The 12,441-nt window shown below is 53.4% G+C and overlaps 1 protein-coding gene across 2 annotated transcripts in view; it reads left to right on the top strand.

Annotated features, from left to right (window-relative positions):
- The first annotated feature begins 2,736 nt into the window (after positions 1-2,736).
- dvl2 (dishevelled segment polarity protein 2) overlaps positions 2,737-12,441 on the top strand; it is a 28,863-nt gene continuing 19,158 nt past the window's right edge. For both annotated transcript variants that reach the window (XM_055630744.1, XM_055630743.1), the window contains exon 1: positions 2,737-3,009. In XM_055630744.1, the coding sequence (XP_055486719.1) occupies positions 2,849-3,009 (161 nt within the window). In that variant the 5' untranslated portion in view covers positions 2,737-2,848. The remainder of the gene's footprint in view (positions 3,010-12,441) is intronic.

The raw sequence follows: 12,441 nt of genomic DNA, 5'->3' as shown, positions 1-12,441 counted from the left end.
ATAACCCATGCAGAGTTTTATCTAACTTGTTAAAAGTTATTTATTTTTGGTATAACCGAGTTTCTGTACATAACGAGAGGCTGTATATTTTTGTTCCATCAGAATAAATTGATGTATTCTTCTATCCTGTTGCAGGAGTGAGGGTTTACACGGGTACATCTTTAGGCTTTAGAGATAAAGCGTGGAAACAGGCCCTTCGGCAATCGGAGTCCGCACCAACTAGCGTTCCCCCCCCCCCCCCCCCCCCCCCCGTACACTAGCTCTGTCCTACACACACTGGCTCAATTTGACAACTTTACCAAAGCCAATTAACCCACAAACAAGGAAACCTGAGCACCCGGTGAAAACCCACACAGTCACAGGGAGACCGTACAAACTCCGTACAGACAGCATCCGTGGTCAGGATCGAACCCGGGTCTCCGGCGCTGTGAGGCAGCAACTCTACCCTTCCTTGCTATCCTGGTCTGGATAGGGCTCTTAAAGATAGCGGAGTCAGGGGATATGGGGAGAAGGCAGGCAAGGGTTATTGATTGGGGACGATCAGCCATGATCACATTGAAGGGCCGAATGGCCTCTTCCTGCACCTATTTTCTATGTTTCTATGTAATTTCAGGTAGTCCTTGCTTTCTCCCTCCTTCCCTTCCCCTTCCTAGCTCCCCCACAGCCCACTGTCTCCGCCTCTTTCTTTCTTCTTCCCGCCCCCCCCTCAGTCTGAAGAAACCCGAAACGTTGCTCCATAGATCCTGCCTCACCCGCTGAGTTTCTCCAGCGTTTTTGTCGACCTTCGATTTCTCCAGCATCTGCAGTTCTTTCTTAAACGGTTATATGTCTGAGTTGAATTCTTATTCTGGGCTGGAGATGCAGCCAGTCACAAGGGGCTTCCCATAAACCCCCCCGCCCAATCATCCCCCATCCCCTCCATTGTACCCCATCCCCTCTAACCCAAGTGTAGGAAGGAACTGCAGGTGCTGGTTTACACCGAATATAGACACAAAATACTGGAGTAACTCAGCGGGGCAGGCAGCATCTCTGGAGAGAAGAAATAGGTGACTGTTTCTTCAAACAGGTCTCGACCCGAAACGTCACCCATTCCTTCTCTCCAGAGACGCCTCCTGTCCCGCTGAGTGACTCCAGTATTTTGTGTCCATCCCCTCTCCTCTCCCCCTGTTCCCAATCCCTCTACCCCCCACCCCCCCCCCCTCCCTCCCTCCCTCTCCCTCAATCCCCCCTACTCCCCATCCTCTTCCCTTGGCGCCCAATTCCCTCTGCCCCCCCCCCCCCCCCCATCTCCCCATCTCCCCATCCTCTCAAACCCACATCGCCCCCTCCCCCGTCTGAATCCGCCGTCTGGAAAAATTACAGTGCAGCAAATGACATGGTGTCACATATCTGCGGTTGCTGCATATTACAGGCCCACATGTCAGCTTTACTGTGGCTCACCACATCGTCTGAAGCTCCAGCTTCCCATCAGTCGCTCCCATCCCTGGGACACAACCCCCCCTCCATTACTGGAGCGAGCAGGCAGGACGATACTCTGCCACGCTGATACATTCTGCTGGAATGGGCGCAGGCACATAACAATAAGGAGTAGAACTGAGATGAGGAAAAACTTTTTCACCCAGCTATTTGTGAATCTGTGGAATTCTCTGCCACAGAGGGCAGTGGAGGCCAATTCTCTGGATGCTTTCAAGAGAGAGTTAGATAGGGCTCTTAAAGATAGCGGAGTCAGGGGATATGGGGAGAAGGCAGGAATGGGGTACTGATTGTGGATGATCAGCCATGATCGCATGATCGAAGGTCCGAATGGCCTCTACTCCTGCACTTATTGTCTATTGACTCGAGGCATCGTTTGTCCGCTCCTCTCCACAGATGCTGCCTGACCCGCTGAGTTCCTCCAGCACTTTGCGCTGTGCTCACTGAAACGTTACTGCGCATCTGTACATCTTTTCAAAACACTCCCAATTTACATTTTAGTTCTGAGTGTGTTGTGTGTTGTGTGTGAGTGAGTGAGTGAGTGAGGGAGCAAGCTCACATTCAAGAGTGAGCAAAAGCAGAATCAAAGAACTGCAGATGCTGATTTATCCCAGAGATGTACACAAAGTGCCGGAGTGACTCTGAGTGACTCTCAGCGGGCCAGGCAGCATCTCTGCAGGGGATTTCTCCACACTTGCTGCCTGGCCCGCCAAGTTCCTCCAGCACTCTGGTGTGTGTGTGTGTTTTTTTTTTTGCTCCAGCGTCTGCACAGTTCCTTGTGTCTGTCCCATCGTTGGGTCGGGAATCCCCGTGACGTCATTGGAGTCCAGCGACGTGACGTGGTGGCGCGGTGACGTCACGGGAGGGTAATCCCCCTCCCCCGCACGGGCGGAGGCGTGGTGACGTCATGGGAGGGTAGACTCCCCACGGGCGGAGGCGTGGTGACGTCACGTGAAGGTAGCCCCCCCTCCCCCCCACACGGTCGGAGGCGTGGTGACGTCACATCAGGGTAGCCCCCCCCTCCCCCCCACGGGCGGAGGCGTGATGACGTCTCACGTTGCTTGGGGTGGGGGGTAGAGAGATCACACGTTGACGTTGGTCCCCGTCCGACGCGGTTTCGTCAGACGTCGGGTGGATGAGAGGGAGAGGGGGGGAGGGGGAGAAGAGAACACGTTGACGCGCGGGTCCCCGCTCGACGCGGGTGCGTCAGACGTTTCGTCAGACGGTGTGAGTTGAGGGGAGGGGGAGGGTGAGTTGGGGGGGGGGGGGGGAGCGCTCGAGCCGCAGGAGCAGCTGGAGCTCGAGCTCGAGCCCGGGGCCGTCCGTTAGTCCGCCCGCTCCCGCCATCGCCAACCGCCGCCCGCCGCCCGCCGCCATGGCCGAGACCAAGATCATCCACCACATGGACGAGGCGGAGACGCCGTACCTGGTCAAGCTGCAGCTGCCCGCCGACAGGGTGACGCTCGCCGACTTCAAGCTGGTGCTCAACAAGCCCAACTACAAATTCTTCTTCAAGTCCATGGACCAGGACTTCGGGTAGGGGGCGGGGGCGGGGGCGGCGAGGGCCGAGGCCCGGTGGGTGTGGGGAGAGTCCGTGACTGAGGGGAGAGCGGGCCCAAAACCCAAACCCCTCGACCCCCGTCGACGGGCAGGGGGCTAGGCCCGAGGAGGAGGGGGAGGGGGCGCGGGCACGGCGGGGCTGGAGGGAAGATGGACGCCCCTTATCGTCCATAATTCCCCCAGTAACCACCCCCCCCCCATGGCCAGCAGCCCCCAATACCCCGTCCCCACCACTAAACCCCCTCAAACCCCCCAGTCCTCAGTCACCCCCAAATCCAACACCCATCCTGCCCCCCACACCCCAATCTATCATCTCTCCACCCTGGCTCTCCATCCATTCTGCCCCCCCCCGACCCCCCAATCCACCCAGTTCCCCGCCCCCCCACCCCCGTCCATCCAGTCTTCACCCCCAAATCCCCCCACCCACCCCCCCCCATCCATTCTGCCCCCCTCCACCCCCCAATCCCATCCAGTCTTCACCCCCAAATCACACACCCACCCCCCTGTCCACCCTGCCCCCGTCCCCACCATCTCCCCCTCCCATCTATTCTGCCCCCATCGTCCTGTCATCATCAGCCCCCACCCCTCGTCAATCTTGCCTGTGTCACCCCCCAATCCATTCAGTCTCTTCACCCCCAAATCCCACCCCACCCCCCATCCATTCTGCCCCCCGTCCATCTTGCCCCCTGTCCTCCACGTCAATTCTGCGCCCGCCCCCCCCCCCCCCCGTCCTCACCATCTCCCCCCCATCTTAGAAACATAGAAATTAGGTGCAGGAGTAGAGGCCATTCGGCCCTTCGAGCCTGCATCGCCATTCAATATGATCATGGCTGATCATCCAACTCAGTATCCCGTACCTGCCTTCTCTCCATACCCCCTGATCCCCTTAGCCACAAGGGCCACATCTAACTCCCTCTTAAATATAGCCAATGAACTGGCCTCAACTACCCTCTGTGGCAGAGAGTTCCAGAGATTCACCACTCTCTGCGTGAAAAAAGTTCTTTTCATCTCTGTTTTAAAGGATTTCCCCTTTATCCTTAAGCTGTGACCCCTTGTCCTGGACTTCCCTAACATCGGGAACAATCTACCTGCATCTAGCCTGTCCAACCCCTTAAAAATTTTGTAAGTTTCTATAAGATCCCCTCTCAATCTTCTAAATTCTAGAGAGTATAAACAAATCTTCCTGTTCACCCAGCCCCCACCCCTCGTCAATCTTGCCCCGTCACCCCCCATCCATCCTACCCCCCCCCCAACCACCCTGTCCCCTTACCTCCCATCCATCCTGCTCCCTTATCTCCCCCATCCATTCTGCCTCCTGCCCCCCTCTCCCCCCCAATCCACCCTGTCCCCTTATCTCCCCATCCATCTTGCTCCCTTATCTCCCCATCCATTCTGCCCCCTGTCCCACCCCCCCCCCCCCCCCCCCCACCCCCCCCTTCCTGCCCTCTATCCCTCTGAACCTGAATTTTGTAGTCGCCAGGGCAGTACTCTGCACATCGCCAACTTGGGCAATTTTTACATTTTATCAAGCCAATTAATAGATCCAATTAACCTACAAACCCGCACGTCTTTGAAGTGTGGGGGGGAAACCGAAGATCTCGGAGAAAACACACGCAGGTCACGGGGAGAGAACGTACAAACTCCATACAGACAGCACCCGTAGTCGGGGTCGAACCCAGATCTCTGGCGCTGCATTTTGCTGTAAGGCAGCAACTCTAACGCTGTGCCACCGTGACTGCCCGTATCTCCCCCCCCATCCATTCTGCCCCCCCCCCCACGTACATCTTGGCCCCCATACTTCCTGCCCCCACCCGCACATTCACCATTTCCCCAATACCCTGTATTCTCTGCCCCAATAGCCCCAGCATTGTCTCATACCCAGAGCTTCCTCACAAACACCTTTTCCTGCGCTCATCGTACTGAGCTTTTGACTGTAGGCATGACAATCTAAAAAGGGGGTTCCCAACCTTTTTCATCCGGTTTACCCCCTGGCAACTTTAATAGCGCATAGCAATGTTGTTTCACCTATTTATGAACAACTAATGATGAACAGAACCAAACACAGTCAGTTAATGAGAAAATACCCAAATTTACCCCCTGAGTAAGCGAAATTTGCCCCAGGTTGGGAACCCTTGATCTGAAAGAACCACACCGAACCATCTCCCCTCACCCCCTCCCCCCCCCAAACACACACACACACCATCTCTGGCCCTTACGCCCACTCCCAAAATCCCTTTTCCACACCCCAACTTGCTTCAAGAGATATAATTAGGGCTAACAGAATAGACAATAGGTGCAGGAGTAGGCCATTTGGCCCTTCGAGCCAGCACCGCCATTCACTGTGATCATGGCTGATCATCCCCAATCATTACCCCGTTCCTGTCTTCTCACCATATCCCCTGGCTCCGCTATCTTTAAGAGCCCTATCTAGCTTGAGGAATCGAGAGGTTTGGGGAGAAGGCAGGAACAGGGCACCGGTTTTGAAGATTCGATAGAGTTTATTGTCATGTGTCCCTGATAGGACAGTGAAATTCTTGCTTTGCTTCAGCACAACAGAACATAGTAGGCATTATTGAAAGGCGGTGCTGGCTGGAAGTTTCTATGTTTTTCTCTGTATCAAACTAATTTCCCCGCTTCCCCCCCCCCCCCCCCCCCCCACACCCCGCTCTCCTGCACTGACCCCCCCCCCCCCCACTCGCATAGGCACCCTCCTATGGACTCCCTCCCCCCTGCAAACCTGTCCTCTCATTCCCCACTCAAACTTGTTTCCCCCACTCCAGGGCACACACAACCTTGCCTCTCAGCCCCACTCCCCCCCACATTGCACTCTACTCACCCCCGGACTCTTGCCTCACCCCCCCTCCCCTGGAAACCCCCTCGTCTTCGGTGCTAACCCAGCACCCCGAGGAGGGTTGTCATGTCACCCTCCCAGTGTTGTTCCCCCACTGCACTGCTCCCCCTCTCGATCTGCCACCACCCTCGCCCCACTGCATCCTCCCTGCTCCCATTTCCATTCCCCACCATCCCCCACTTCTCAATTTTGAAATTCCTCCCTCCGACCCCACGGGGATTTGAGGAGCGCTTCCAGTTTTCCTTTCTCCGTTGTCCAGGCTGGTGTGCAGAGGCCCCGCTCTGCCCCTCCCTGCCTGCCCTCTACACAAAATTCCTCCGCTCCCAGCCCACTGTAGTGGTCCCGTTTCGTAATTTGTCAGAAATCTGCAAGTGTTTATAAACTCCCAGCGAGTTCGAGTCTGGATCCACTTAGACCTCCTCCCTCGGAAACCTCCCCACCCCCCTCCCGCAAAAAAAGAAAATCCCGGGATCGTTGTGAAGTTCCCATTCTTATCCTGGTCCAGCTTGGCAGATGTTTATAGTTGAAGGCAATGCACCTCGCTCAGGAGTTGAGGACGTGTGATCCAGTTTCCACCCGTAGTTTTTCCATCTTGCTGACGAGTAACATTCCTGTTTCTCTTGTAACTATTCCTTGGAGTCTGGAATTCTAGCTTGCTGTCTGGGATTCTGGGACATGGTTCTGTTTGGTCTCCAAGCCTTGTGTGTGTTTCTCTCTCTCTCTGTCTCTGTGTGTGTCTCTCTCTGTCTCTGTGTGTGTCTCTCTCTGTCTCTGTGTGTGTCTCTCTCTGTCTCTGTGTGTGTCTCTCTCTGTCTCTGTGTGTGTCTCTCTGTGTGTCTGTGTGTGTCTCTCTCTGTCTCTGTGTGTGTCTCTCTCTCTGTCTGTGTGTGTCTCTCTCTGTCTGTGTGTGTGTCTCTCTCTGTCTCTGTGTGTGTGTGTGTGTGTCTCTGTGTGTGTGTCTCTCTCTGTCTCTGTGTGTGTGTGTCTCTCTGTCTTTGTGTGTGTCTCTCTCTGTCTTTGTGTGTGTCTCTCTGTCTCTGTGTGTGTCTCTCTCTGTCTCTGTGTGTGTCTCTCTCTGTCTCTGTGTGTCTCTCTTTGTATCTGTCTGTCTCTGTGTGTCTCTCTCTGTCTCTGTGTGTCTCTCTCTGTGTCGGTGTGTCCCTGCTCTCTCTGCCTGTCTCTCTGCCTGTCTCTCTCTCTGTGTGTCTCTCTGCCTGTCTCCGTCTCCCCCTCTCTCCCCCCATCTCTGTGTGTCTCTCTCTTTCCCCTCCACTCTCGCCACTCCGAGTGGTGAATTCCTCAGCTTGCCGTACTCCCTTCCCTCGCCCCTTCCTCCCCAGAGGGTGCTTTGGCCGGGTCTGCCCATGGGATGGACGGCCTGCGTCACCGCGTTGAAGGCAAGCTGCAGGAATGCTGTGGGGTTTTTATTGTGAACGACCGCCAGCAGGCCACACAGGACCAGAGCAGGCACCTGGGAATGCAGCCGTGACCGTCTGCCCCCCCCATCCCCCACCCCAGCGCGCTGATGAGACCATCCCTGCATTGATAATTGTCCCTCAGCTGTGCTCTGCCAGACACTGCTTCCTGGGGGCCCGTCTCCTTGTTCAGGCCGGCACTCTGCATTCACACTTGGGTCGCTGAGTCGAATATTGTTGGGGGAGGGGGAGAGGGGGGGGGGGGGGGGGGGGGGGGGCAGGCGCGAGGATGTTTAATTAGTTTGCAGAACACTTAATTAGTTTTGGCTCACACTGGCCCGATGCCATACTGCTGTTCATATCTTACTCTCCTGATCATCACGTGTGTGCATCTTGTGGGATGTCAATTGAGTTTAAGCAACAATAGACAATAGATACAGGAGTAGGCCGATCGGCCCTTCAAGCCAGCACCGCCATTCAATGTGATCATGGCTGATCATCCCCAATCAGTACCCCGTTCCTGCCTTCTCCCCATATTCCCTGACTCCGCTATTTTTAAGAGCCCCATCTAGCTCTCTCTTGAAAGCATCCAGAGAACCGGCCTCCACCGACCTCTGAGGCAGAGAATTCCACAGACTCGCCACTCTCTGTGGGGGAAAAAAGTGTTTGCTCGTCTCCGTTCTAAAAAGTGTTTCCTCGTCTCCGTTCTAAAAAGTGTTTCCTCGTCTCTGTTCTTTTGTGCGAGGATTGCTGGTCGGCTGGGACTCGGTGGGCCGACTGGGCAGTTTCCACGCCAAATCTCTAAACTATACATAAGCATTGGAAAATAAAGTTCAGGAACTGAGGCGGCGTGAATTAAACATGAAAGGTACACAAAAATGCTGGAGAAACTCAGCGGGTGCAGCAGCATCTATGGAGCGAAGGAAATAGGCGACGTTTCGGGCCGAACACCTTCTTCAGACTGATGGGGGGGGGGGGGGAGAAGGAAGGAAAAAGGGAGGAGGAGGGAGCCCGAGGGCGGGGGGATGGGAGGAGACGGCAAGGGCTAGCAAAACTGGGAGAATTCAACGTTCATGCCATCCGGACGCAAGCAACCGCAAAAGGGTTTCGGCCCGAAACGTCGCCTATTTCCTTCGCTCCGTAGATGCTGCTGCACCCGCTGAGTTTCTCCAGCACTTTTGTCTACCTTCGATTTTCCAGCATCTGCAGTTCCTTCGTGAACACCATGAATTAAACATGAGGGGGGGGGGGGGGGGGGGGGGGGGGGGGGGGGTAGGACCCTGTGCCATGTGACAGAAAGCTGTTAGTCCTGATCTACAGGAAGTATTTCCAAGTGTACCAGGCTGGTGTTTACATTTCCACACCAGTTCCTGCTGGTTTTTACTGCAGCCGGAACGAACCATTAGTAACTGTGCTTTTGGCCTACATACACGCTTTCCGAGAATGCGAGTGGGACTGGGCTAAAGCCCTTTGCAAGAGGCCCACGCTGCTCAGAGACGGGAGGGTTGTGCACCATTGTTCGGGGAGTGGAGAGAGAGAGAGAGAGAGTCCAGTCCCAGAGGTGAAGGCAAGGTCTCCTAATCAAGTACATGTTCCAGCATGCCTGCGTTTAATACATCTGGCCACTTCCTCTCCACCAAAGACAGAAACCGATGCTAGTTGGCAAAGAATCTCCAAGTTTCCTCTGTGCTATAGTGCAGCCTCAGCTGAAGGATTTGCAGCAGAGCTTTTAACATGTTAAAGAGCAGTGAATAATTTATTCACAATCTGGCGGACAGAATACTGGCAAGATGAATCTGTTGTATCTCCGCTGTGCGCTAATGGATTGAATAACAGTATGGATTTGGATGAATAAAAGTAGTTAAGTCCATTTGATCCCTCCCCATTCTTCACAAATGTTACAGCACCCAGCTGTTGCCTGAGTGTCCAGCACCTTGGTCTTTGCCCTACATTCTTGGGAAGTTAAACAGAAATCTAGACATCGGATTAAATTTGGGATTGAGTTTTCTACACTAGTTTAGTTTGGAGATAGAATGGAAATGACCATCACCAATTAACAGGCGGCGCAGCGGTAGAGTTGCTGCCTTACTGCGCCCGGGTGAGGCACAGGTTCACTGACACCTCCTGCAACCTCATCTACTGTATCCGCTGTTCCAGGTGTGGATTCCTATACATCGGCCAGGCCGAGCGCAGGCTTGGCGATCGTTTTGCTGAACACCTCCACTCAGCCCGCCTAAACGTACCTGATCTCCCGGTTGCCAAACACTTTAACTCCCCATCCCATTCCCACACTGACCTTTCTGTCCTGACCCCCCCCCCTCCACTGTCAGAGTGAAGCCACAGGTAAATTGGAGAAACAGCACCTCGTATTGGACAACTTACACCCCAGCGGTATGAACATTGACTTTTGTGTTGTGTTGTCTGGAATTCTCTGCCTCAGTGGGCGGTGGAGGCCGGTTCTCTGGATGCTTTCAAGAGAGAGCTAGATAGGGCTCTTAAAAATAGCTGAGTCAGGGGATATGGGGAGAAGGCAGGAACGGGGTACTTATTGGGGATGATCAGCCATGATCGCATTGCATGGCGGTGCTGGCTCGAAGGGCCAAATGGCCTACTCCGGCACCTATTGTCTATTGACTTCTGTAACTTCAAGTAGCCCTATCTCTCTCACTCTCTCTCTGTCCCTCCCCACTCTAGTTCTCCAACTAGTTTCCCCATCCTTCTGATTAATTTTACTTATTTTTTCCCCCTTGTAACTTCCCCTCGGCTAAAAATGAAACATTCTACATTTCCTTATCATCTGCTTTGATATGTCGTTTTCACACCTTACCCCTGCATCACCCACTCCTTCTCTCCAGTGATGCTGCCTGTCCTGCATTTTGTGTTTACTTTTGATCCTGACTACAAATGCTATCTATTCATGGTTGAATAATTCAACGATACTTTATTGTCACATGTACCTAGGTACAGTGAAATCATGTAGCAGAGTATACGAGTTTTGCCACGTTGAAACGTCACCTATTTCTTTTCCCCAGAGATGCAGCCTGACCCGCTGAGTTACTCCAGCGCTGTGTCTCTTCAAAAATGACCAAATGTTCTGCTTTGGTTGTGGCTCTGGGTCAGTACCTCCTCTCCCCCTACCAACCCTCACGGTCCCTCAGATCCACATCAGCCGGTCTCCTCTCCATCCACAAGTCCAACCTCTGCAGTTTTGGGGACAGAACCTTCTCCAGGGCAGCTCCCAGACTCTGGAACTCCCTCCCCCAACTGATCCGCAATTGCGTGTCCCTCACCATCTTCCAGTCCCGCCTCAAGATCCATCTCTTCACCTCTGCCTATCCTTAGCCCCACGTGCCGTCCCTTTTCATCTGTGCATGAATTGCCCCATATTGTGTTTTGAATTGAATTCTGTCTTTACTTTGTGTACTAGTCATGTCTCTACTATTTATTTCATTCCGCTTACATGTTTTTCCTCTACTTGCTAAATTTTTGTAAGGTGTCCTTGAGACTCTTGAAAGGCGCCCATAAATAAAATTTATTATTATTATTATAGTACTGACCCAGGCTATTTTTCCAAGTAGTTCCTTGAAGCCTTTTGCATCTTTTTTAAATTGAACTGCAAATGTGAATATCCTGCATAAAAGTCTGGCGTTTCAACAGTGCAGGGCATCTAATGTTCCACACTGGACTGTTAGCTGAGAGTTCCTGGGTTGAAGTCTCTGGAGGTCACACAGAGCTACTGGGAGAAGGAATGGGCGATGATTCACTATTTAATCCCCAGGAACCCACAACTTCAGTTCAGTTTATTGTCACGTGTCCCGAGGTACAGTGAAAAGCTTTTGTGCGTGCAAACCAGCCAACGGAAAAACAATATGTGATTACAATCGTGCCGTTTACAGTGTGTGGATGCATGATATGGGAATATCTTTCAATGCAAAGTCCGATCAAGGATAGTCCGTAGGTCCCCGATTCAGGACTGCTCTCTGGTTTCGGCCCGAAACGTTGCCTATTTCCTTCGCTCCATAGATGCTGCTGCACCCGCTGAGTTTCTCCAGCTTTTTTGTGTAACCTGCTCTCTAGTTGTGGTAGGACGGTTCAGTTGCCTGATAACAGCTGGGAAGAAAGTCCCTAAATCTGGAGGTGTGTGTTTTCACACTTTTGCCTGATGGGGGAGGGGAGACGAGGGAGTGGCCGGGTTGCGACTCGGCCTTGATTAAGCTGCTGGCCTTGCCGAGGCAGCGTGAGGTGTAAATGGAGTCAGTGGAAGGGAGATAGTCACAAAATGCTGGAGTAACTCAGCGGGACGGGCAGCGTTTCTGGAGAGAAGGAATGGGTGACGTTTCGGGTCGAGACCCTTCTTCAGACTGGTTAGGGATAAGGGAAACGAGAGACATAGCCGGTGATGTGGAGAGATACAGAACGGTGAATGAAAGATATGCAAAGAAGTAGCGATGATAAAGGAAACTACTTTGCAACTACTCTGCTGGGTTGAGTGAGGAATGCCTGCTGTGTGCTCGTGTGAATGGCCAACTCTCTCACCTTTTGTGTTGTGTTAAACTGAGATGGCGTGGGTGGTGGTGGTGGGGGGGGGGGGGGGGAGTGAGATGGGGGGTGGGAGGGGGGAGGCAGGAGCAAGGTGGTTTGACGCTGCCTATTTCCTTGTTTCTGGGCCAACCCATCGCATTCCTTTGAGCCAGCGGATTAGCCGGGCTACTTGAAGTCTGAAAACGTTGCCGCTCGTTACTTGGAGGGTTTGCGGCGTTCCTGATCAATAGACCAGGACCCTTTCAAATGGGAGCCGGGACCCTTTCAAATGGCACCTTCCCTTTTCTTCTGCTAATTAACCACTGGCCGTGCGCTCCAATTAATGGCCCCTGAGGGTCGGCGAGAGAGAGAGACACACGTTCCCCATTTTGCATTTAGCACTGCTGAATAATGTAGACAAAGGTGCTGGAGAAACTCAGCGGGTGCAGCAGCATCTAAGGAGCGAAGGAAATAGGCAACGTTTCGGCACGAAACGTTGCCTATTTCCTTCACTCCTTAGATGCTGCTGCACCCGCTGAGTTTCTCCAACACCTTTGCTTACCTCCGATTTTCCAGCATCTGCAGTTCCTTCTTAAATGCTGAATAATGTATCCGTGCCGC

This window comes from Leucoraja erinacea, unplaced genomic scaffold (assembly GCF_028641065.1).
Source record: "Leucoraja erinacea ecotype New England unplaced genomic scaffold, Leri_hhj_1 Leri_51C, whole genome shotgun sequence".
NCBI lineage: Eukaryota > Metazoa > Chordata > Chondrichthyes > Rajiformes > Rajidae > Leucoraja > Leucoraja erinaceus.
Note: the sequence above shows the minus strand (reverse complement) of the source record. Positions and strands in the feature narration are given on the sequence as shown.